The sequence below is a fragment of the Heteronotia binoei genome, chromosome 10 (genome assembly GCF_032191835.1).
Source record: "Heteronotia binoei isolate CCM8104 ecotype False Entrance Well chromosome 10, APGP_CSIRO_Hbin_v1, whole genome shotgun sequence".
Taxonomy (NCBI): domain Eukaryota; kingdom Metazoa; phylum Chordata; class Lepidosauria; order Squamata; family Gekkonidae; genus Heteronotia; species Heteronotia binoei.
In genome coordinates this window covers 35,780,413-35,807,413 of record NC_083232.1, presented here as the reverse complement: position 1 = coordinate 35,807,413, position 27,001 = coordinate 35,780,413, and the positions used below count along the sequence as shown (strand labels likewise).

The 27,001-nt window shown below is 40.3% G+C and overlaps 1 protein-coding gene across 1 annotated transcript in view; it reads left to right on the top strand.

Moving 5' to 3' along the window:
* Positions 1-27,001, top strand: part of PLXDC2 (plexin domain containing 2) — a 346,041-nt gene that overhangs the window by 274,311 nt on the left and 44,729 nt on the right. Inside the window, exons 8-9 of the mRNA XM_060248395.1 lie at positions 6,596-6,691; positions 9,315-9,396. Of these exons, the coding sequence (XP_060104378.1) occupies positions 6,596-6,691; positions 9,315-9,396 (178 nt within the window). The remainder of the gene's footprint in view (positions 1-6,595; positions 6,692-9,314; positions 9,397-27,001) is intronic.

The following is a 27,001-nucleotide window of genomic DNA, read 5'->3' as shown; positions in this document are numbered from 1 at the left end:
AAAACTGTACCTCTTCCATCTTTGCACATAAATCTACCTGCATTCAATGAAAGTATGCAAGAACCTGGAAACTCAAAGTAATAGGTCATCACAGTTTCTCAGTGATATACTGCAAAGCTACAAGCCTGTCTTGTAGCCATCAGATTAATATCTACAACACTGAACATGATCAGAATAATAAAATAATAAATAGGAAAGCAAGAATAGATAGTTTATCACAGTTTGTGTTGTTTGTGTTGTTTTTTGTTTTTTAAAGTGATGTGCTTACCATATAGCGTAAGCAAAAACCTTTCAAGGGAATCCTTTAATAGTTTTGCAATGTATTTTCTATGGAGGGAGTTTTTGTCTCAGTTTCTATTGATACTGAGGCAGTAGTACTATCTAAATTTACTGAGGGAAAGGTTCCATTGATATCAGGTAGAAATAAATCAGCATATATAGAAGTGGACTGCACAGCAGCTTTCTGCTTTTATTTATGTATTTAATTATCCTATATTACAGAATGGATTGATCCACAAAAGCAGGGAGACAATTAACAAAACTGAGTAATAAAATAGGATGTCAGTATCTATATATCTAATAGCCATGTGTACCGCCACCCCCCCCCCACCCCCCGTATGCATCAAAAAGCCCACACAACAGTACCACTCAAGCCTAGGGTATACAAACAGAGGTAAACTTTCTGGAAATGCTGAAATCATAATTTTATTATGGGCATTATTTTCTTTAGGCAAACCTGAGTGGGGGTGGGGAGGAACTAAATTTGAATAAAACATTAACAAAATGGGCGGCTGAAACTCCCCAAACTGTAACAGTGATGTTTGTTCAGGCAGAGATGTCATTGGGGGGTGGATATAGATAGCATTTTGGACTTACCAGAATAACCCAAAATGGCACCTGACAACTGGTACTACAAATAGGGAGGAGAGGGAAGCAAGAGAGCTGATGGCTCTGTAGGGGCTGCAAGGGTGGGAAAGGAGAGTTGACAACCAAATGGGGAGCAAGTGAGTGGAACTAGGAGTAATCAAGGTGGTTGGGAATCCCAGATTTGAAGATCAGGCAGGTAAAGTTGCTATTGAAGATAGGTAAAGATAACATTATACAGGGCCATTTCAACTACCCTCACATGACTGGGTAAGCGTATGCTGCAGAAATGATATTCCTAGACACCATAAATGATCATGCACTGAAATAGATAGTCACAGAGCCAATGAGAAAGGCAGTGATCTTAGACTTGGTTCTGAGCAGGTCTCAAGATCTGGTGAGAAATGTAGAGGTTGTTACACCAGTTGGGAACAGTGACCACAGTGTTATTAAAGTTCAGCATTCAGATCTATTGAAAGTTTACCCCTAAAATTCAAAGCGGTAACATTTGATTTCAAAAGAGGGAACTTTAGAAAAATGAAGGGAATAGTAAAAAGGAAACTGACAGGGAAACACAAGAGAGTCATATCTCTAGAGGATTCTAAGAAGCTATTTAAAACCATACTAATTGAAGCCCAAATAGAGTGCATCCCACAGATTAGGAAAGGCACTACCAAGTCTAAAAGAAGGCCTAAATGGTTAACAATGCAAGTCAAGGAAGCTATAAAAAGTCAAGAGGCTTCTTTTTAAAAGTGGAAGTTCTTCCCCAGTGAATTGAACAGAATGGACCAGAAGCTCTGGAAAAAGAAATGTAAGTCAATAATTAAAAAGAAAGGTGTGACTCTGGGGTGAAGTCACTTCACAATGTTTTCATGGCAGACTTTTTATGGGGTAGTGTGCCATTGCCTTCCCCAATCATCTATGCTTCCCCTCCAGCAAGTTGGGTACTCATTTTACCGATCTCAGAAGGATAGAAGGATGAGTCAACCTTGAACTGGCTACTGAACCCAGTTTCTGCCAGGATCGAACTCAGGTCGTGAGCAGAGCTTGGACTACAGTACTACAGTTTACCACTCTGCACCATGGAGCTCCTTAAGTCAATAATTAAGCATGCAAAAAGAACTTTCAAGGAGCAGATTGCTAAAAGCATCAAGACAAGGAATAATAATAATAATAATAATAATAATAATAATAATAATAATAATAATAATAATAATAATAATAATAATGCTTTTTATTTGTATCCCGCCCTCCCCGCCGGGGCAGGCTCAGGGCGGCTCACAGCATAAAAATATAATATACATCAACAATTATAATTATAAAATCATCATTAAAACAATTTACAAATTATATTAAAATTATCATTAACATAGTGGTGCTATGACATTAGGTCTTCAGTAGGGTTCAGTAGCTAAAAAACATATCCGGCAGCACTTTCTTGGCTCGGCATTAGTTGAAAGCTATTTTGAAGAGGTAGGTCTTACAGGCCCTGCGGAATTGATCAAAGCATCGTAGGGCCCGTACCTCTTCTGGGAGTTGATTCCACAGCAGTGGAGCTGCAATGGAGAAGGCCCGATCCCGGGTGGCCTTCAATCTGGCCTCCCTTGGCCCAGGGATATTCAGCTGGTTCCTTCCAGCTGACCTCAGCGCTCTCTGGGGCTCATATGGGGAGAGACGGTCCCTCAGGTAGGCAGGTCCTCGGCCATATAGGACTTTAAATTTATTTATGTATTTATTTATTTATTACTTTACATTTATATCCCGCCCTCTCCGCAAGCGGACTCAGGGCGGCTCACAACATCATAAAACAATCAATTCAATAAAACATATAAAACCATAATTTACTTATCAATTTAAAACTATTAGCGCTGTCTCAGTCCAATCTAGGCGGTATTGACTTCTGACTATGCTCGCCAGCATTCTGTGGGATGTCCGGTGGCAGCTCATTTTCAATCAACCACAAAAGCCTGTTTGAACAGTTCGGTCTTACAGGCCCTGCGGAACGCCGACAAATCCCGCAGGTAATAACCTGCACTTTGTAATGGACTTGGTATACCACTGGCAGCCATTTTTATGGAATAAACATTTTTAAAATATATCTGGAGCAGGAGACTAGCTAGAGAAGTGATGGAGCCTTTGAAAGACAAACGAATAAAGGAATTGCTAAAGGAAGATGGGGAGATGGAAAAGAAGCTCAATGACTTTTTTGCTTCTGTGTTCACTGTGGAAAGTGTGGGACATATACCCATTCCATAGACCCTATTTTTAGGAAGGGAGTCTTAAGAACTGAGCCAAATTGAAGTGACCAGAAGTGAAGTTCTAGACCTAGTGGGGAAATGAATAACGCCGGGTCCTAATGGCATACACCTGAGGAACTCAGATGTAAAATAGTATGTGTAACCTATCACTAAATTCAGCTGCTGTACCAGAAGACTAGAGAGTAGCAAACATGACACTAATTTCTAAAAAGGGATCCAGAGGGGAACTATGAGATTTGAGGCCAGTCAGCCTAATGTCTGTCTTGGCAAATTAGTAGAAACTGTAATCAAAGATAGAATTTTTAGATACATAAAGGGATAAAGACTGCTGAGAGAAAATCAGCATGGCTCCTGCAACAGTGACCCAGTAGTCATTATCAGGGGAGCCTGTCGGGGGAGGGAGGGATATAAATCTGATAGATAGATAAATAAATAATTATACAGCTGGATGTTTAAAAGGCTTCTGACAGTGTACCTCACCAAAGGCTCCAGAGTAAACTTAGCAGTCATGGAAGTGAATAGGTTCTCTTATGGATTAAAAACTAGTTAAATTATAGGAAGTAAAGAGTAGAAATCAATGAACCGTTCTCACAATGGAGTAAAGTAGGCAGTTGGGGCCCATGAGGATCAGTATTGGGGCCAATACTATCTATTCATAGATTATCTGGAATTAGCAGTGAGTAGTGTAGTGGCCAAGTTTGCAGATGGCACAAAATTATTCAGGATGGTGAAAACCAAGGGTGACTGTGAAGAGCTCCAAGAGGACCTCCACAAACTGGTGAGTGGGTGACAATGTGGCAAATGAAGTTCAGTGTTGGAAAGTGTAAGATGATGCACATTGTGTCAAAAAAATCCCAACCAAGTACAGGCTAATGGGAGCTGAACTTGCTGAGACTGAGAGGGGAAAAGATCTTGGGATTGTAGTGGATAGCTCAATAAAAGTGTCAACTCATTGTACTGCAATGATAAAAATGGCAAACTCTGTGTTATTTTATTTATTTTATTTATTTATTTAGCGGATTTATATTCTGCCCTCCCCCATGTGGGCTCAGGGTGGATCACAGGCATAAAAACAGTTAAAATACAACAATAAAATTAATACTCTACAATTAAACAACACCACATAACTCAGTAAAAACATAATACATGCGGGACGGGTGCATTTTATTTTTTATTTATTTTATTATTTTATTTATTTTGCAGATTAAACACAGTTATCGGCCCAAATATAATAGCTCAAGATGGTATGTAATTGCAGAGGAAGGCAGTAGATGGTTTTGACAATAAGAGAATGCCCGCTTGCCTCAACTGAAGGCTTGGCAGAACAGCTGCGTCTTACAGGCCCTACGGAATGGTAACAGGTCCAGTAGGGCCCGGATCTCCATGGGGAGCTGATTCCACCAGGTCGGGGCCAGTGCCAAAAAAGCCCTGGCCCTGGTTGAGGCAAGATGTCCTTTGGGCCAGGGATGACCAGAAGATGTTGATTGGCAGATCGCAACAGTCTTCGGGGCTCATATGGTGTTAGAGATTGTTAGGGATGGAGTTGAGAATAAAAGAGCCAATATTGTAATGGCCCTGTATAGATTTATGGTGCTGCCTCATTTGGAATATAGTTCTGGTCACCATATTTCCAAAAGGATATTGCAGAGCAGGAAAAAGTACAAAGGAGGGCAACAAAGATGATTAGGGGGTTCCTATGAGGAAAGACTGAAGGGTCTGGGACTTTTCAGTTTAGAAAAGAGACAACTAAGGGGGGATATGATAGAGATTTATAAAAGTATACATGGAGTGGAGAGAGTTGACAAAGATAATTTTTTTCTCCCTCTCACAAAATACTAGAACTCGAGGGCATCCAAGGAAACTGATGGGCAGTACATTCAGGACAGACAAAAGGAAATACTACTTTACACAGAGTGTTCTGGAAACTCTTTGTGGAAATAAAATTCTCAAATAATGTTTAGAAGCTAATGAAGGGCACTCATGTGTTTCTCCTTAATTTCCCTCTTGAGAGTTCTGTCACTTCTTTTTCCAGAGTAACTGGGGGAAACCTCCACATTCAGAGGCACTAAGTCTCTGAATCCCAGATCCAGGAGTCAACATCAAGGCTTCAGTCTCTGTTGTTGGCTGTCCAGAGGAACTGGTTGGTCACTGTGTGAGACAGGATACTGGACTAGATGGACTACTGGTCTAATCCAGCAGAACTCTGGTCTAATCCAGCAGAACTCTTCTTATGTAAGTGAGTGGGGTTAAAGGAAGGAAAAGAGTGATTGTGTGCAAAGGTGAAAAGGGAGCCACAGCCAAGGATGGGAAGTGGGGTCTGGTAGAGACACATGCAATATCCCTTCTCCTATTAGTCCTCACAGATTCCCCTTTTGTATATTCTTATTAGTGTCATGATTTTTAAAGAAGTATGTTAAAGGCTATCTTAAACATTCATAACCTTAGGAGATCAACCATAGCTCCATGATCTTTTTTTATGGCCCTTTTTTCTGTTTTACAGAATGAGTCCTCAAAGCTATAATTTAAAGGGGAGAATTGTAGCAAGGGAGGGTAGTTTTTTTATCTTTTATCTTTGGCCTGATCTTTCACTGAGAACTACTCCTACCAACTAGGGTTGCCAATCCCCAGGTGTATGCAGGGGATGCCCCAGTTTGGAGGACCTCCCCCTGCCTCAAGATCATCAAAAAGCAGGGGTGGGGAGGATTTCTGTTGGATGAGTTGGGAAACCAACTCCCATAGGGTATAATGGAGAATTGATCTGCAGGTATCTGGGGCTCTGAGGGGCTGTTTCTTTGAGGCTGAGGCACCAGATTTTCCACATAGCATCCAGAGCCTTTCCCCAAACTACCCTCCCAAGTTTCAAAAGGATTGGACGGGGGGTCCAATTTTATGAGCCCCCAAAGGAGATGGCCATATTCATTATTTCCAATGGAGGGAAGGCATTTAAAAGATGTGAGGTCCCTTTAAATGTCATGGGCAGAACTCCCTTTGGAGTTCAGTTATGTTTGTCACAACCTTGCTTCTGGCTCCACCCCCAAAGTCCCCAGATTGGAGACTACCCCCACACACACTTGTAAAACTTCAGGATATATGCAAGTTTTTTTCAGCTGGGATAAATATAGTTGGGAGTTACAGTTTTTAGCAGGAAATCCTCCTGGGGAAAGGGTTAAACTCCACTCTTTCCCTGTTTTGGTCATCCCTTTTAAGCTGTAGCTCCAGCAGCTGCATTCTATAAAAGAATTACTCTGAATAAATTGTTTTGAGAGTGCAATCAATGTTTGAGTAGTGGGTTCACTGATGGATGGATTACCAGGAAATACCTACAAAAGTTTTCCCTTTCAGTGAATTTAATTCTAGCTTGAGCTTCAGTTATAGTGGCAATAGTTCTGTACAATAAGAAATATTCGAGAGTGAATTCCACTGTGAACGATGGAATTGATATTTGCTTTCATTATTTTTTTCTTTCATCAAAGATGTCCGTAGAAGGACAATATACGAGTACCACCGAGTGGAACTTCAGATGTCAAAGGTCACCAATCTGTCAGCTGTTGAGATGATTCCTCTGCCTAGTAAGTAAAGCTCCATAGGCCCACAAAAGCACAATCCACACCACATTCCTATCCTAATTATTCTTTTTTAATACAAAAAAAATTTCCATATTAGACATAATCTTGTAGTGTATAGTATATCTTCAGTGACCTTTATCTTTGTCATTGACTGATTATTTCTCCACAAAAAAGTTTTTTTTCTTCATAGTTCTTTATTCTTTAAAAAAAATAACTATCCCAGATTGCCAGACCCAGCCATATACTTTGCTCTAACTACTGTCTGTCTGACCCATACAACTCCAGCTTATCTCCAGTGGGCATTACCCCACACTGGAGGCCTCAAATGACCAAAGCAAAACTGCCACAAGTCAGAAGTTATCAGCATGTGTATTGTGTAAGTATACACAGTTTTCTGGAGGGGGATACCAGTTCAAAAAAAAAAAAACAGCCATGGGGCAGTTCAGAGGAAATAGCAATAAACAAAAACTACTGGAAAAGACATCAAGGTACAAAAAGAGCAAAAGAAAATGTGAAGAATTTCAGGACAATAATGGGACATTAGGGCAGGCATACACAGCTGCTTTATCTATTATACCCTGAATAGTCATATTCATTCTACATAAGCTTTCTGACAGTGGTATAGGGACATTAGGGCAGGCACACCCAGCTGCTTTATCTATTATACCGTGAATAGTCATATTCATACAGAGAGCATAAGCTTTCTGGCAGTGGTATATATATGCGTACAGGGCCTTCTGTAAACCTGATTAATGAAATAACAGGCTCATATTTCAAAAATGTTTTGCCCAGCATAGATTGCAATGAAGAAAGAGCAACAACTGATTATTTTATATCTCATCCACCTCTCTTTTTGTCTGGGGCAGATGTAATTTTTTGTTGAACAGATGCCTCCGATGGTAAATTGTCACACACACCATCATGAGAAACTGGAATCAAAAAACATGCTTTCTATAATCCAGTTACAGCTCTTTACATGGGTTCCTACTTGAGTTTATTACATTCATATAACAAAATGTTAGCTATAAACTGTGAAATGTAAGAACTCAAAAGGAAAAGACATAAAGAAAAAAATGGAATGCTTTCATAACAGAAGACAGATTTTAGGAGCCTTACTGTAAATGAAGATTTGTGGAAATAGTATTACATTTACAAATAGGATTAAAATTGAATTCAAAAGATCAATCTTTTAATATGCATGTTTATTTTCATGCGGCCCTGTGACGCAGAGTAGTAAAGCAGCAGTACTGCAGTACTGTGGTCTGAACTCTCTGCTCACGACCTGAGTTCGATTCTGGCGGAAGCTGGATTCAGATAGCCGGCCCAAGGTTGACTCAGCCTTCCATCCTTCCGAGGTTGGTAAAACGAGTACCCAGCTTGCTGGGGGGAAAGTGTAAAAGACTGGGGAAGGCAATGGCAAACCACACCGTTAAAAGTCTGCTGTGAAAATGTTGTGAAAGCAACGTCATCCCAGAGTCAAAAACAACTGGTGCTTGCACAGGCGACCTTTCCTTTTCTTATTTTCATAGTGAAGGTAGCCTATTGCTTTCTCTAACAAGTTTTGAGGAAAAATTAAATTCAATATACTATTGATATTAAGAAGTATGAATGAGTACATCCATATTTATTGGTTTGTAATGCTGGTTGTTGGTTTAAATGTTTTAAATTTGAGGTTGCCTGGTGTTACTTATCAGCTTAGATTTGTTATATATACACACACACTTCTCCCTGTGGTCAGAGGTTTAATTTTTTTATTGTTTGATGCTGCTCTTATTATTCATGCTGTTTTTAGATAGTAATTGAAAACTCCCTCATCTCCAGCATGGATGTCTTGCTGGATTTCTTTGGCAGGGTTCCCCAGGTCTTAGAATGGGGAAGAAAAGGGGGTTGTACCACCTTATTCTTTCTTCTTTTTCCAGGATCACAGCTGTTGCTACACCACAGCTGTGCCCTCTTCTTCTCCTTGACCTTTTCCAGAAACCTGATTTTCAAGATCCAAATAGTGCCTCCTCTTTTCTGGGTGTACCCAGCCTTTTCCTGAAGGAGGATAGTGATTCATTCCTCCCTTGTCCCTCCTACAGGGCTGCTGGATGGCTTGTCCTCCCAGCTGCCCTCCCTCCAGCCCTATTGGCTGTGCCAGGGGCTTGGGGTAGGTTGTCAGTCTTCAGTCCCTCTCCTAATTTTCCTTGGCTCTCTCAAGCCCAGACCCAGAAACCTGTGCTGCTATTGGGCTTACTTGCCCTTGTGCAGGTTTCTCTGGTTCTGCCCTGGCTGTGGAGGCTGCCATTCTCTGTGGTCCACTTTAATACCTGACCCAGCTGATCCTTCCACCTGTGCTAGAGTTTTGTGAAGCCAGATAAGGACCATATGTTCCTGGCCAAGAGGCTGCCAGGCTGTGTCTGGGCGAGGCTGGGATCACCAGAAACTGTCTCCCATGATGTCAATTGAGGGTCTGGTTCTGAGTTTGGTAGCATCTCTGGAAATCTGTATTTAGCCTGAAAACAATTTGATTAGAAGGAAGAGATAAAAGCATTTTTAGCAAAGACAGATTTGTGTAAGATGACTGACTTCTCTGTATTTTTTCCCTGCATTCCTGACTTGTCTGTATTTTCCCCCTCCATTCCAGCCTGTCTCCAGTTTGAAAGCTGTGGTCCCTGTGTTATGTCCCAGATTGGCTTCAACTGCAGCTGGTGTAATAAGCTCCAAAGGTAAGAAAGCTTGCTCAGTTTGGTGTTGGATATAGAATCCATTTTCTTTCATCCTGTGTGTCATATGGAAATTATTCAAGTTGGCCTGATTTATTTCCCGGTGAAAACCAAAGTGTTGTTTTTGACACTTTAATTCATGATATGCAAAGTGGTAAAATTCACTTTTCAGAGGTGCAGAAGCATTTTATTGGTATCAAAAACAGGCAGAATTGGCAGAAATGGATCTCTCATTCCTTCGTCTTTGCCCAGCAGCACTGGTGTACCCAAAACAGCTTCTTTAAGATCACACACTGAACATCCTGAAACATTGAAGCGTTCTCCTACAGCATTCTCAGTCTTAAGATTCTTGATATCAGATTTGTGTCCTACACCAAAAGATCAATGGACACAACACTCCCGCCTTCCAGGGCATTCAGTGAGTTACCTCAAAGTAGCTGTTCTGTTGCAAAGAAAGTTCAGGAACATACTAGAAAGAGAAATGGCAGAGTTATACCAGTTATTACAACACTCAGAACAATGGAACCCCCAGGACTTAACAGTAGGGGTGTGCATTCAGATTTACCCAAGCTGAAAATATACCCCCCAAAATACCTTATTATTTTTCAGGTATATATCTCAGCTTCTCAAATATATCTGGGTTTTCTCAGGAAAACTGGGGGGAAATTCTGGATATATTCAGGAATTTTGGGTAGAACTGAAAACAAGGAAGAGGTGGAAGCAATGTGTTTATCAGCTGTTTATCAGGCAGACATATGCATTCTCTTTAAATTTTAAAGGGACTGCAGAAGACAGCCCAAGGATCAGCTGGGATGGCCATGGCTAGTAAAAACCAGCCTAAGATCTGCTGGGTTGGTGGGGAGTTGAGAGCTCTCTACCAGCATGGCTCTGTGCTGCCTTCTCCAGCCATGCAGTTTAAGCCAGGCAGCAGGAGATGACAGCCCTGCCAGATCATTGTGCCTGGGGAGAGCCAATAGCTCCCTACTGGTGCAACTTTGCAATGCCTTCTCCTGCCACCCGGTTTAAGCCAGTGGACTCTAATCTGGGAGAACCAGATTTGATTCCCCAACTTTCCACATGCAGCCAGTTGGGTGACCTAAGGTCAGCCATAGTTCACTTAGGGCTGTTCTCTCAAGAGTTCTTTCAGTCCCACCAACCTCACAGGGAGTATGTGGTGAGGAGAAGAAGGGAAGGAGATTGTAAGCTGCTCTGAGACTCCAAATGAAGGGCAGGATATAAATCCAACTCTTCTCCTCCTCCCTCCCGGTTTAACCCAAGTGATAGGAGAGGGCAGCCGAGTTGGGATTGCTGTGCCTGCAGGGAGCTAATAATGGGATCACCTGTGTTCATGGCGAGCTGACGCTCTCTGCTGGCACAGCTATTCACTGCCTTCTGCAGCTTGGTTGAAACGGGGCTGTAGGAGAAGCTAAGCCAGCCCAAGGATCAGGCTGGTATTTTTTTTTGGTTCCGTCTAGAGTACTCAAAAAAATTCAGGATTTCCAAAAAATCCCAGATTCAAATATCATACTGGTATTTGGTTTTGGGATTGTTGTTGTTGTTATTCATACTGAAATTTTTTCAGGTCCAATAGACTAAACTGAAAAATCTTGTTGAAAAAATTGCACACCCCTAGTCAACAAGGATATTGGATTTTTATCTCACTACATATGCTAAACTCATTCAGTCCTTAAATCTGTATTCCCACTAATCCCCTAGAAGAGCTATACATCCTCTTGGTGTAGTGGTTGAGAGTGGCGGACTCTAATCTGGAGAACCAAGTTCCCCACTTCTCCACATGAAGACAGCTAGGTGACTTTTATTTGTGTGTGTGTGTGCTTGCACACCTGGAAGTTGTGTTGACCTCTGGCAACCCCTACTGGGGCTCGATATGCCTGCCTCTGTGTCCCAGCCCTGGTATTCCTTTGGAGGTCTCCCTTCAAAGTACTTGCCAGGGTCAACTGTGCTTAGCTTCCAAGATCTGACAAGATCAGGCTTGCCTGGGCTACCCAGTTCAGGGCAGCTGGGTGACCTTGGATCCGTTCCAGTTCTCTCAGAACTGTCTCAGCCCCATCTACTTCACAAAGCATCTGTTGTGAGGAGAAGAAAGGAAAGTGACTGTAAGCCACTCCAAGACTTCTTCAGATAGTGAAAAGCATCGTATAAAACCAACTCCTTTATTTTATTTCTTATTTGGAATAGTAGATTGTAATGTATTGTAAATAACAGTAGAATGTATTTCTCTGATCTGGGGACACAGAAGATACACTGCAAAATCAACACCCCACCTCAAAGGAGGATACTCTAAGGTTACCACTACACTCAACAGGAGATGGATGGAGTGTGATAGCAGGGTCTCAGTTAATTGCTCTCAGCGTTCCACAATTAAGAAAGGTTCATTTGCTCATCAGTCTCCTATTTTGATATATTTATTTCCTTCACTATGTTTTTACCCCAGAATAAAACCCAGACAAAAGATGACCATATAAACTAAGCTTGTTATTCCAATTTGGTCCTTGCATCTGTCAAACAACTTTAATATGCTGTATGTTAATTTGCTGCTCCCCCTCTACCTCTATATATGGGCTGGCAACTTCCATTTCAATGTGTCTGAAGAAGCAGGCATGCATACGAAAGCTTATATGTTGAATAAAACTTTGTTGCTTTTAAAGGTGTCACTGGACTCAAACTTTGTTCTCTCGGATATTACTTATGGTTAAGAAAAACATTTGGATAGGTCACTTGGTTGATTACATTAAAGAAAAAGTCAGACTTCTTCTAACGTAAGAGTGGCCTTTTATCAGGATTTGAAAAAAAATGTACAAAAATAGAGTTCCAGAAAATTATTCATAACTGAATAATTTTGGCTTGATTTGATCCATTTTTGGATCAATACAGTCAATGAAGAGGTCATTGTTTTATGACTAAGTGGTTCACGTTTTCAGAACAAACTATTTGATTTGCCAGCTTGACATAACAGTTAAACTGTGAGACTGGGATTTGAGAAAGCAAAGATTAAATACTGCATCTGTCAGGGAAACTCTTTGGGTGATCTTGAGCCAGTTACTCTCTCTCTCTTTGGGTTGTGAATATAAAATGAAGGCTGGAAGAATGATGCTGTAACATAATCTGCTTTGGGTCACCACTAGAGAGTAAAATTGGGCTATAAATATCTAAATAAATACATAAATTTAGGTGCTTTATTTAGATGTGGCATTTAGATCTTCCAAACCATAAATACGGTAGATTGGTTCACTAGATTGGCTAAAACATTCTACCAAACCCTCTTCAATTTATCTATCACAGTACTTTGTCCTCATGTTTGCAGCTCTAATGGCTGCTGTATTAGCCTTGTTTTTTTTTTCTTTTTGTAATAATAACAGTCTTCCCTTCCTAGAATAAAAAGTGATGTGATGATGCAGCCAGTGATATTTGGCTATCTAATGATGACAATGGGGACAGTACAGAATGGACCAACCTTCAAACTAGCTTTGTCTGCTTCAGTAACATCATATATTCAAATTTAATTGCCCAAATAACTACTTCAGTGTTTCCTGGGAGAGAGATCTATTTGTAATGACAGCACTGTGGCAGCTGATCAAGACTATGAAGAGTCTCCTTTTTGTGGGAGTGCTGTCACCTGAGGTGATGAGAATGCCACTGTCATCCAAATAGTGCTTGGGGAAAGGCTGTGTTTCTTTGTGGAGAATTGGTGATGGGAGACACCTGTCATAGGGATTGCAGCTGCCTGCATTTTGGTGAGATGTGTCGTAACATTTCCCTTCACCCATGATCTTCCTCTGATGAAAAAGGAAGTTCATGAAATCTTCTCTCCACACACAACCACACACACACACACACACACATTAGCTTAGTCCAAGATTTAGCTCTAATATAATGCTAATGATCAAACTGAGGGAAAGGTTTTCAGTTGGCACAGTCCCTCAGGAACATTTCACTTGCATATGCTGTGACAGCAGGGACCATTTGAGAGTCACAGAACAGCTGGAGTATAAAGAACCAAATAATTCTATAGATCTAGCTTTGCAAAAACTTCCATAGTTGCTGACCTTGGTAGCCAGAATAAATTCAGCAGTGAGTATTTTATGCAAACTAGGCTTTATTGTTTTGCTCTAAGGTTTTTTTTATTTTGTTTCATTTTTAGAAATCAGAAATTATATTCAGAAATTCTGTTCTTTATAAAAACATGGTGAATGAGGGAAAAGGCATTTCAAGAGTTTGCTGTAATCAGGATGGAATGGTGGGATGAAATATGGGAGGGGGCATTTCAAAGTTGTGATTGCTGTATGCTTAATGCATTCTGAGTGTCTCCTTCTGGGAAAGACAAAGTTGGCTGTGTCAATTAATTTCCCCCTAAGCAGCTTATTCTGTCAGAAGTATTTAACATGATATTGCACCTAAATAAATCTCTTTACAACTCTCACATAGCGCTATCACAATGTGTACTTTCCACCCCCTCTCCATATCACTAATTGCTGCCGGTAGGTGCAGGTAATCAGAATGAGTGTATAAGATTCTGAACAAGTATAACCAGGCTTCCTTGCATATCTGTTTTGAGGTGGATGGTAAAACCTGCAGTAAATGTGCAGGGATTTTGTTGGGAACTTTGTGGTCCAAAATTGCCTCCAGAACTATGCTTCTCATTCTATAAAATCACTCATGTCAATTCATTCCAACAGAGTTTCTAAATCATTCAGGTTTTGAGCCATATAGATGTTGGTCTGCCAGAAAGGAAGGACCATGAGGAAGTAGTGCAGTTAAATATTGAGATAAGACTTTTGCTCTTTTCTCCTCATAGATAATCCTTAAGAACACAAAAAGAGCCTTGCTGGATTATCTGTCTAGCCCCTCATCTTGTTTTACACAGTGGCTAACCAGTGACTCTTTAGAGCCAACAACAGGGCATAAATGCCAAGGCCTTCCGCTGATGTTGCCTCCTGGCACTGGCATTCAGAGGTTTACTGCTGTTGATCATGAAGGTACCCTTTAGCCATCAGGGCTAGTTGCCACTGATACACCTATCTGTCTAATCCCCTTTTAAAATTGTCCATGCCTTTGACCATCACTACATCCTCTGGCAGCAAGTTCTACCTTTTAATAACTTGTTATATAGCAAAATATTTCCCTTTTTTTCTGTACTGAATCTTCTTCACTGGGTGCTCTCAAGTTCTAATATTTTTGGGGGGAGAGAGAAAGATCTCTCTGTCCACTCTTGCTACCCCACACATAACTATATAAATCTCAATCATATCCCCTTAATCTCTTTTCTAAACTATAAAGTCCCAGACTCTTTAGCCTTTCCTCACAGAAAAGATGCTTCAACCCCTCAGTCATCTTGATTGCCATTTTCTGTACTTTCACCTCATTTTCAGTGTCTTCGTCTTTGTTACCTGTCCCACTGGTCTGGTACAACTGTCAAGCTCCAAATAAACAGTCTTTTCAGGATCCAACATGGCTGGATTGAAAGGCAGTCCTGATAGCTTGTACAGGCAAAGGCAGTCAGCAGAGGGCAGATGAAATTTCCACTGGGAGACTCAAAGGCTATGGGAAGACTTGCCAAGGCTGTTTGGGAGAGGAATTCTTTTCTGGCAACAGCATTTCCACATGTTAAATGGGCTTTCCCCCTTTTCCCCTAGCAGCTTTTGATTACACACTCTTTCACCTCTGCCTACAGTAGTTAATTGGTCTGGAAATAAATCTCCTGAAGTCTTACTGAACCCTTTCCTGGGCATGGATCCCTGCACTGAAGTCCAGAAATGCAGGCATTGGAACACTATTCTTCTTCCTGTGATGAGTTACAGGATTTCTTCGTACCAATTCCCTGAAATATTAGTTGAGAACCTTGGAGGCTTCTAGAATCATAGCATAGCAGACTCATAACACATGGCTGCACCTACAGGTACGTGCTGACAAGGGAAGGCATTCTCTGCAAGGTGTAATGTGTCCAGCTCACATAACGCTCCCCACAAGCAAATAAAAATACTGTGATTTCCTTCAAGCATTGCTGGCTGTTCTCCTGGAAACAGAGAGGGAGGGAGCATAAGAAATCATGCTGAGTAGAGTGGAATTGAGTGATGTAAGAGGAGCAAGCTCATATATCATGGAGAAGGTTTCATTGTATCTGTGCAGTGGGATTATGTCCCGCCAGAGTACAGTGCTGTAATTTAGAAATATTTGGTCCCTCTAGGTGAGGGGGGGGCAGAACTGCAAAATCTGGACCCTGGTGAATTCTCCCAATACAGCATCCACCATTTTTTGTTTTGTGATTATCATGCTTGATTCAATATGGAAACAATTCCTCATATTCCTGTTTTAACAATGCTTGCTTTGGTTTTGTTGCTTGTTTTCAAATAAAGAGTGTTGCTAATATTTCGTTTGATAAAAAGTTGAATTGGTTGTGCTGTGTCTTTGTGTTTCGCTATGGGGATAGTTTTGCTTTTTCAAAAGTATACGCAAATACTCAGCAAAGATTGAGTGTTTTCAGCACTTTGTGTTAAAATTTAAATTGTCACTTTTAGTAAAGTACTTTTTGCGATAAAGAAAATTACACCAGGAAGTGTGTCTGAATGGCCAAGTTGCAAATTACTATGGTAACTGAAATGCTTTTACATTGATTACTGCAGTTTCATCACAAAATGTGAATTTTTTGCTGTCATTCACATTATTACTGCTTTTATTAACTGCAGTGTCAGTAAAACAACATGGTCTTGGTTTTTTAGCTCCCATTGTGGGGGGAAATGATACCTTTTATATCAAAATGGAATGTTTGAAAACCAAGGAGTATTTTACAACATGGCAGATTACTGCTTAGCATCAGTCCATCTTAAAAGTACTTGAGGCCAATTTATGATGTTGCCTTTCATTTAAGAAAAAACAGTGTAGATACCCAACTGACACTATTCTAAGACCTAAGTTCACTCTTGGCTGTAGAAAGATGTAACAGTTAAATATAGCAAATAAAAGATGACGAGACTGACTGTAGTAAAAGAACATACAAAGCTACAAATGAAACAAACTTCACTATATAGTAAGTATTCTGTTCTGATATAGGAGCTCTATGCATCTTTTTTTTTTGTGGGCTGGATTTGATTCCTTAAACAATGTTCAAATACCTAATGTTCAGTCACCAGTTCAGTTAATATTATTAGAATTAATGAAGCATAAATGTGTTGGATAAAGAGCATACTAGGAATTGGCTAAGAGACCAAGAGAGCAATCCAAAGTGGGTCCACTTTGAATTCTGCAATGGTCTATTTAATAGGACATACTCCCAGGAAAGTGTCCTCTGGGAAGCTTTTGTAGCGGAGCGTATTCCTTTGATACTAGGCCAGCGAGCACTAGAGCAGGAGAGAAAGGAAGGAAGGAAGGAAGGAAGGAAGGAAGGAAGGAAGGAAGGAAGGAAGGAAGGAAGGAAGGAAGGAAGGAAGGAAGGAAGGAAAATATGTGGGGAGGGAGAGGTGGGAAGAAAGCAACTTTAACGCCCAATGCATTCTCTAAGCCACTGGCTTGGCAAAATCTTCTCCAAGCCAACTGATGGGGCAGTGGGGGCTTTGAGAACCACATAATGTGTGTGAAAGAGCCACACGTGGCTCCCGAACCGCAGTTTGACCACCCCTGCACTAGACGAATCTCAGATTTTTCTGCAAGATTGGGGAGGCCACCAGGTTCTCAAGAAAATCTGTTCTGCTTCAGTGCAGCCCTAATCCATGGATTTAGATATCTACAGCTAAAGCTATAAATGAAATAAACTATACCGCATAGTAAATACTCTGCTATGGGGGGGTGGGGAACTCCCTAAACAGTGCTCAGATCCCTAGATCCCTCAGTCACCAGTTCATGCATTTTGATTAAAAACTATTGGAATACATGAAGCACATTACTATATATATATAGGGATAGATGGATGAGAGATAGATGAGAGAGGGAGAGGAGGGTTTATTTTAGGGTTGCCAGGTCCCCTTGCCATCCTGTGGGGATATTGGGGGACATTCCAGGGATAGGCAGGAACATTGCATGACATCCCAGACATGATGATGCCACCCAGAAGTCCCTGTTTATCTGTTAGCATTATTTCTACTTGATTTTTATGGGGAGAAAACATAAGAGCCCAGCCCAATGATCCATCTAGTCCAGCATCTTGTCTCACTCAGTGGCTAACTAGTTCCCCTGCACAGCCCACAACAGGATATAAAGACTGAGGCCTTCCCCTGATGCTTTCTCCTAGCTCTGGGATTCAGTAGAGGTTCAGTCATCATGGCTAGTAGCCATGAATCTACCAAATCCCCTTTTAAAGCTGTTTATTCCTGTGGCCATCACTACAGTCTCATTCTAGAGTTGTAATATTTCCAAATTAATATTTTCCAAATTGTCAGGTATTATATGTATAAACAACTGCTGTTAATCTCAAATGTACATGCTGGATTGATAGAACCAGTAATGCTTTTCAAAAAATTGATTTTAGTTGTTCTCCTGGTCCCTGAACTCTGAAGACCAAAGCAAATGAAATGTCTATATTTATCTATTTATTTTATCAAATTTATATCCCACCCTCCCCTGATGGGCTCAGGGCGGCTAACTATTTTGCCCACCATTTTAAAAAAAACCCAAAAATGTTCGAGGTGTTGTTATCAGGGAAGTAAGAAGTACTGCAGTCAGAGCCCTCTGCTCACGACCTGAGTTTGATCAGCCTTCCATCCTTCCGAGGTCCGTGAAATGAGTACCCAGCTTGCTTGGGGTAAAGTGTAGATGACTGGGGAAGGCAATGGCAAACCACCTCATAAAAAGTCTGCTGTGAAAATGTGAAAGCAATGTCACCCCAGAGTCAGAAACGACTGGTGCTTGCACAGCGGATTACCTTTACCTTTAAGGAGCATATATGTGGCCTTGTTATATGTTCCACATAATATTCTTGCTGACAAGTTGGTAAAATGTGGTTTGGATCCTATCACTGTTAAGTGGCTCTGTAACTGGTTTACAAATTGTACCCAAAGAGTGCTTGTTAATGGTTCCTCATTCTCTTGGAGAGTAGTGACAAGAGGAGTTCATATTGAAGATATGAAAAATAGAGTGAAGAAGTGAGAGAAGTAGGAAGATTAAAAGACAATGCAATACACTTGATTTGGAGAGCAACCTGTGCTAGAAATAGCTAAATGAATGCAACATCACAAAATATTCGGGGTATAGGCAGTCAGTCATTAAACCAAATAATTCCTAATAGATGCAAAAATGACAGAGGAGCCACCTTTGGGGTCAGGCTGAATCTACATTGCAAGCCCATTGCAAGGGGAGGGTGGTGGATTTCTCTTCTCATTGGAGAATTATTTGGATCTGTCCTGGAATTGGAGGAATGATTAAGATCTGAACCATAATTGGAGAATTAATTTCTTCGAAACAGAGAATAGGAAGAATAGTGGTCTGAATAGTGTGATTGAATTACTTGGGTGACTGGCATGATTAATGCTTGACCCCAAAGGACCAGGAGATGATTTAATGTTCTTAGCCATGCATTTAATTAATTTTCTAGAAAAGTTTGCATTGTAATGGAGATTGTTGAGCAGTCTATGAGGATTGGTTATTGTTCTGTAAATCATGGTCATTAATTAAATCTGGGTCACTGATGAGCCTAAGAGAATCACAGAAAGGAGTCCAGATTAGGATAAGAAAGAGTTATAGAAACTGGGCAACTTCCCGGCATATTAGCCTCTTTATCATGGCTTTTAATTCTCTGGTTTAATATTAAACATGGATCCTTTCCTGAAGCACAGATTTTGTGAGACCTGAGAAGTCAGGGGGTCCTGGGGGTTATCAATATATATGGAAGGCCAATTCAGATTGGATGATGGGGGGAATTTAAGTCTGTTTCCCAGACTACCAACCTGTCAGCTTGACATGTATTCCTGGAAAAGTTTTAGAACAAATCCTCATTTAGAAAGGATGGCTGTGATTAGTAAGAACCAGCATGAGTTTAACAAGAACAAGTCATGTCAGACTACCCTTATCTCTCTTTTTTGAGAAAGTTACTACCTTGCTAAATCAGAGGAATTCTGTAGACATAGTTTATCTTGATTTCAGTAAGGCTTTTGATAAGGTTCCACAATATTCTTGCTGGCAAGTTGGTAAAATGTGGTCATTACTGTTAAGTGACTCTGTAACTAGTTAACAGATTGCACCCAAAGAGTGCTTATTAATGGTTCCTCATCCTCTTGGAGAGGAATGACAAATGAAGTACCTCAGGGATCTGTCCTGGACTTATTTTGTTCAACATCTTTACATATTTTGGATGAAAGAATATAGGGAAAGTATATTAAATGATGGTAGCAGATAAGGTAGAAGACAGAGTCAGGATACAAGATGATTCTGACAGGCTGGAAACGGGGCTAAAGCAAATGGATTTTAATGGTGATAAATGTAAAGTTCTGCATTTAGACAGGAAAAATCAAATGCATCATCTTCCCTATTTGTGAGGGAAGATGCACTGAGGTTAACTGATATAAAACATACAGAGATGCTTCAGAAGAATTTTCCAAAGTTTCTTTTATGTGCTCCATTAAATACTCTACTAGGTCAGGTTAGAGCAGAACACTGATTAATGCCAAATACAATGTATATTTAGTTGCCTGTCATCATACATCAAGTTAAAATGGAACAAATGGATGTTAGTAGATACTCAAAGAAAAACTATTTAGAACAGTAAAAAAGAAAAAAACCTGTTATGTAAATAATCAACTGTCTAAATGTAGCCATAAGTCATACAGTTTTCGGGAAAGGATCTGCAACAACTAAAAAAGATAAATTAAGAATGTCCATAGGAAACCATTAAAATAAATAAAGGAATTATTGTATTCAGTAGGATATGGAAGAGATCCAGATTTGGGTCTTTTGTCTATATTTCAGCAAGTTAAAGAGGTACTAATTTTTAAAAGTTATTTATATGATTTCAGCTTTGGTTTTCAACAACGAGCCTTGATGGCTCTAGAGTTGCAAACCTGTGCTAACTTTGTGCATATGGAATAGATATTAGGCATCTGTGGGACACAAAAGTGGAGAAATTCGTTTATATGCCTTATCTAGAAGGAAATTTCTATGTGAACTTTGGCTTAGGCAGGATGGACATTAAACTCTTGCTTTGGGATCAGGAAATCATTTTTGCATACAAAGTGGTCATTTTAGTAAAAGAAGCACAAAAAGTTTATATAAAGGTTCTGACATACTAAGCATCTGAGTTTTATCATTTTCATGGCCTTTAACTGTGCACTAACCTGACTGGTTGATTATTTTAAAAGCACATAAAGTCTCTGCTCAAAATTTATATGGTTAAGGCTCTGTGGCAGAGCACTATCTTTGCATACATAAGTCCCTGTTAAAAGATCACGAGCACTAGATGGTGGGGAAGATCTTTTTTCCAGAGGTTCCAGACGACCAGTCAGAACCTATAATACTAAGCTAGAAGGGCTAATAGTCTGCTTCATTATAAGGCAGCTCCATAAATCATTAAAGGAAATAATTTTGTAGTCCATCCCACCTTGTTAACACTCGGGTTTTTCCCCTGTGTCATATTGTGATTGAGCATGGGAATGGGATTGTCACTCACATTTTTTTTCTTTTTGGCACTAGCAAGTGTCATGTCAACTTCGATATTGCAGAGTGCAATTCAGCTTATTGCTTACTTCAATCTCAGCAATTTGTATGCTGGCAACAAATTTGTGGCTGTCATTCCCTTACCTCTAGACTAGTGATAATAACTTGGAGGCCTCGTGTGGTTCTTTGACACACCATTTGTAGTTCTTCTGAGCACAGTGATTCCAGGTTCCCATTGGGGGCAGGAGATCTCCTGCCACCAGGTCTCATAACCCACCTTCTGCATCAGCAGCTGGCAGAAGAAAAAAAATTTAAATTGCCATTATCAAGATAGTGTTATGTCACTTCTGCTGAAAACTGGGAAACAATATAATTACACTGTAAGTTTCCAGCGATTCCTAGAGCAGCATGAAGTAACTTCTTGATTCTCTGGAGAAATCACATAGTATTATTGTGCAAGTGGTAAACTCCCATGACCTTACCCTTCACTCATTTTCTGAGCACTACTCCACAATGTGGAAACTGCCTCATGTTTCAGTAAAGTGGGCAAGGCCCTTCCGTCATGGTGCTTGTGGTTGGCACCTTGAAATAGCTCCTGCCAGAGAAATGGGTAAGCTGAGAGGCTTCCCGAGGTTCAGGCCTCATGCCAGGGGTGGAAGTAAATGTGGCTGTTTAGGTTGATTGTAATTGCAAATGTGGCTTTCTGCAAGCCATGGAATGAGTATCACTGATCTAGCCAATATTACATTTTACAGCAACAGCAACTGAATATCCAGAACTGTGAGAAGTTTTTATGGGCAATGTACTTTAAAGAGCGTGGACTCTCTCCACTCTTGGCCATACTAATGATATAATTAGTACTTTCAAAAGTAAAGTTAATTGCTAAACTAAAAAATAAGATTCATAAGTGTACTCCAAAGCAATATAGGGTTGACTATACATAGTAATGTATCAAATGAGATTTTCATTAACTTTGAAAAAGTTAGCTTCCAAGGTAATTCAAGCTATAATCAAAAATTTGTTCATGTCAGACGATGGGATCTCAAATTAACCAGACCTTGAATTGTTGCAAAGTTAGGCTTTATTTGATAATCCATAAGCATCAGAACGAAGGAAAATTGAGACTGATACATTGTAGCAGTAGAGAGCATGCTATAAGGGGTTACATCAAAGGGAACTACACAAAGCCACAATTCTAAACATTGCTGAGTTGAGGTGCAAAGATTCACACGGTCTCCTCTTCTCTTATTGTTACTGTTAGTCTTCCGGGGATGGCCAAGCGGCTGTCCCTGGAGGCGCTTTATCTTCAAAGGGGAATTTCTGCCTTTGTTAGTATCAAGGGGAAGAAATGTTCACACCAAGCACTAGCAACAATCTACAACTTTCTACTTTTGATATGCAAGGTCTTTCTCATGGTTAGTAACAGCGTTTCAAGATGGCTACAGTTCAGCTAAGCATTTCATTTCAGGAAAGTTACATCGGCTGACAGTTCATATATTAAATACTATTTAATATGCATTTAATAAAATGCAGATATTAACAGCAAGGAGCCAGTAGTTCGCAACTGAGTAACATGAATCTTTTTTAGTGTTATGGTGTAACTTTGGCATTTATTTGTATTTTGGATATAATGACCTAGAATTGGCTGATTTTTTTTTTGAGATGAATACTTGTGGTGTGTTTCCAAATTATGTGATCTGCTTTTTTGGATGGAAAATTTCTAACCCCCCAGTTGTGTATTTGTGGCCAAGGCAAAAGAATATCTGGAACACCATTACACTACTCATAAAAAATCAGGGTCCTGTTGAGTTGTTGGGACTTTTTCCTGCATTTTCATATTCTGTGAAGATCCATTTCTTGCTGTCATATATGTCATCTATAAAACATCTTTATGTGCTAATAAAGTTTGACACTAAGTGTCTAGTAGTTGATCTTTCTTGAACTAGAGGTCATCTGATCTTACTCTCTATTAAGCAGGTATAGGTTTCTTGCTCTCTTAATTGTTGTGTTGTCAGTCTGCACAGTTATCTGCTTGTTTTATTTGTATTTTGTAATTTATTATTTTTATATTACATAGGCCTATGGTTATAAACAACATCTGAAGCATGTTTTATTGGGCAAGCTGTTGCCATTTGCTCACCTGTCCTTTCCTGGGTGCTAGTGGCCTCGGCTCCCTAGTCCCTGTAACCGTTCATTTGTGATGGGAAAATAAATATTCTGCAGCAGCTGCTGTCTGCAAGCAGGAAGGAAGGTAGTTACAGATGGCTGCTTCTTCCTTCCTGCTCACCAATTCAAACTGCGCCCTCTACACACCTGGAAATTAAGTGCCTTTGATGTGTTTTTGTTTGGTTTTGTTTGGTTTGTATTTTTATGTATGTTTTTAATGCATCAGTCACCTTGCTGGCCCTGATGACAGCAGAAAGGCAGGGTATAAGTTTTGTAAATAGTAATAAAAATAAATGTTCCACCTGGGACTCTCAGTCCGTGTCTGCCTTACAGTACCCAGGGTGGTCCTGGGAATAATGTATACTTAGGCCTTCAGCCAGGAATTTCACTGACTAATCTTGGGCCAGTCTCCATTTCTGAGCCTAATTTACCTACCTAAATGCAGAACTTTACATTTATCCCCATTAAAATTCATTTTATCTGTTTTAGCCCAGTTTTCCATCCTGTCAAGAGCATCATATATCCTGACTCTGTCTTCTGCCATATTTGCAACTCCTATCAATTTAGTATCATTTACAAATTTAATAAGCATTCTCCAGTGGTCCTGGTCGTGAGTCAGTCGTCATTACTGGGAATGAAGCTCCTCTTCTCTAAGGAGCTAGCTTAAACTTGATCCTGGAAGGGAGAGGCTTATCCTTTGGTTTCCTGGTCTTACCTGCTCTGCCCTCAAAGCAGGACAAGTTGGCTTGAGCTTGAAGAACCTGATAAGAAAAAAGAAGTCAAGGCAACCAGGGAACCAAACAGGAAGGTAGCTAGCTACCCAAGCCTCTCTGATATCTCACTCTTTCTCCGCCACTGAGAAAGCAGGCTGATTCTTGGGTGATCCTGGACCTTTGCCAACTCCTACTCTTGCCACTGGCATCCCTCCCAGCCAGTTCCTTTGTGATCTTACACTTACAAGGATGCATAGGACAGCAGTAGAGTCAGCAGCAGTCTCTAGAGCAGCATCACCCAAGCAACAGCCCAGAAACCAAGGATCTCTTTACTCCTGGTGTAGATGGTTTCTTTAGAGCTGGTGGAGGTCCAGGCTAGTTGCACCCTGCTAGTAAGGTAGGGTTGTGTTTTGGGCACCTATCCAGCATTTTCCCTTTTCGTATGTCTTGGCCCCAGATTTTATTCATTTGTAAAGGGAACCTGGTGGGCAAACAGCCAAGAAAAATTCCCCCCTCACTTCCCTGTATTGTCCCTGGGTAGTACGACCCCTTTCTTTCCCTCAGGCTAGAAGGCCTTCAGGCAGGAGAAAGAGGTGGGAATGGTGACCATCTTAGGAGTTGCCTTATACTGAATCAGACCCTGGGTCCTAGAGGGATTAACTACAATATGCTGAGGGACTACTTTCACTTTCAGTGGCAGACCAGGGATTCAACATGGAGGACTCGACATGTAAATTTGAACTGCCAGATTCCTCTTCATCCAATAAGATAACTCTCAATCTGAGAGGGGAAGATGATAAAACCAATCTTTTTTTTTTCATGACTGTAGGCTGCAATCAGACCTTTGTAACAGGATCCAAACCACATTTTACCAACTTATCAGCAAGAATATTACATAGAACCTTATCAAAAGCCTTACTAAAACGAAAATAAACTATGTCTACAGCATTCCCCCAATCCAGCAAGTGGTAACTTTCTCCCCCCAAAAAAGTGATCAGGTTAGTCTGACATGACTTGTTTTTGAGAAACTCATGCTGGCTCTTAGTAATCACAGCTGTCCTTTCTAAATACTCAAGGACTGAGTGTTTGATGATTTGTTCTAAAACTTTCCCAGGTATAAATGTCAAGTTGACAGGTCAGTAGTTATCCAGGTCCTTCTTTTTCCCCTTCAGAGGAATTTATCTCTGTTGTCTGTATACCAGCTGTAATTCTGGGAGATTTCTATACCCCACAGAGTATAGAAACTGAGTACAGAGATTTCTATACCCCACAGAGTATGGCAAACTGTAGTCATCAAGCTTCATGACAAAATGAGGATCTGATGAATGAAAAGTGAAAGTAAAGTGAACACACAGTGCACAGGTCTCCAGAGACTACCACGTACTCTAACCATATACTATTTGGGTAGAATTACCTAGAAACCAATACAAATATTTGTCACCAGTTCTGGAAGGTGTGTTTATATATATATATTGAAGTGGAAAGAAATAAATATGCACAAAGAAATAACTTTGAAAGGCACCTGAATCCTTATATTTATATGAGAAATGTGGTTATTCATGCACATGGATACCATGCAAAGTTCACAGGGTTGTTTTATATGCTGGTATCCACACCAAGTACAAAACATTTCACGAGAAACAGTCTTAGATGTGCTTTGTCTCTGACTCCTCCAGAGTCTGTGTTGCATATAGCAGTAATTAAACCATTTGCTTCCCAACCTCTTGGACTAATGAGTGCTAATGAGAAAACTGATGAGCCCCTGCTCTTCTATAATTCATCAGTAATCAGCATTTGACTGTTTTTGCTGTGTGTTCACTTTAATTTGACTTTGCATTCATCTGAAGACAAACGTGACCTGGAGGGGGGCGGAAATCCAATAGTCTTGAACTTAGAGCCCATATCATCCAAGCTCTAGGGATGCCATCTGTCATGGGACCTTCAGCCAAGCCCTTGGCTTGTTGCTTGTCTGTGTTAATTAAATCAGCAGAAGAAGAGTTTTATTTTTGTTATGTTTTTGTTCATCCTTTCCAATTTATTTATGCTTTCCATGTATGCAGTAAGTTGACAACACTGGTTTGAATGGCTTCTTTATTTTTTAAGCCACCTGAAGGTGCAGTCTTTAGAAATCTTCAGGAGGCACTGAAAAGCCATTTTATTTTCCAAGACTTTTTGTGGAGTACAATTTGCAAGTATCAGATGTTATTTGGGGGCTTATTTTGTACATTTCAAGTTGTGACATTTTTAATTGTTGATTTGTAAGTTTCCTTGATCCAAGGAAAAGCAGGATATCAATATTTAATCAATAAATGTGCACTAAGAGTATGTAATATCAATACAGATTAGTAATGTGCCTCTGGTGATAAACTCTGAGAAATGCTGAAGGGACTTAAGGGCTGGAACTTCTATTATCTACCCATTGGGTTCAGGCAACTAGTAGTGACATGTGGTTAATAGCAGTAAGAATTTAATGAGGGAAATAAATGAGGAAGCTTCAGCTGAGAAGAGGTGAGAATTGGGCTTGAAGGGGCAAGGCTTTTGTGCTTGCTGGTAAGAAGTAGGAAGTCACTGGCTGCAAGCTCTTCTTCCCAGAGCTCTCCTAACACAGTCAGTAAAGTTTCTAGCTTCAGCTTCAGTCTGTGAGCAGACTGCAAGAATGTCTTCTAACTTTTCAGTTCCTTCTGGTATCCTCCCCTGTCCCCCTTGGAGGTGCATAGTCACAGGTGTGCTGCACTCTCGTCTGCTATTTAGATGGGCAATTTAATAGAATTCCCTATGGGAAAAGGCTTTGCCCCTGCAATGAAGGTGAAACTGAGACTGTAGATCACATTATTCTATCAAGATGCTTGCATTAAGACCATCACCCCTTTGATCAATAGAATACATGGAAGAACAAGTTCCAAATATGTTAGGCTACTTCTAAAAGATGGAAATCCAACAACAACAGCCTGTGTTGCAGAATTTTGTGCAACAGCCTGTACAATATGTCTGTTGCTTTCGTTATCAGCGTTTATATGAATACCACCCATTTATATTGCTGTCTATTTATATTATTGTCTGTTTTAATTTTGTGCTATTTTTACTAAAAATTTTAACCTGGTGTTTTTTGTAGTAGTCTATTTATGCTGGTCTTT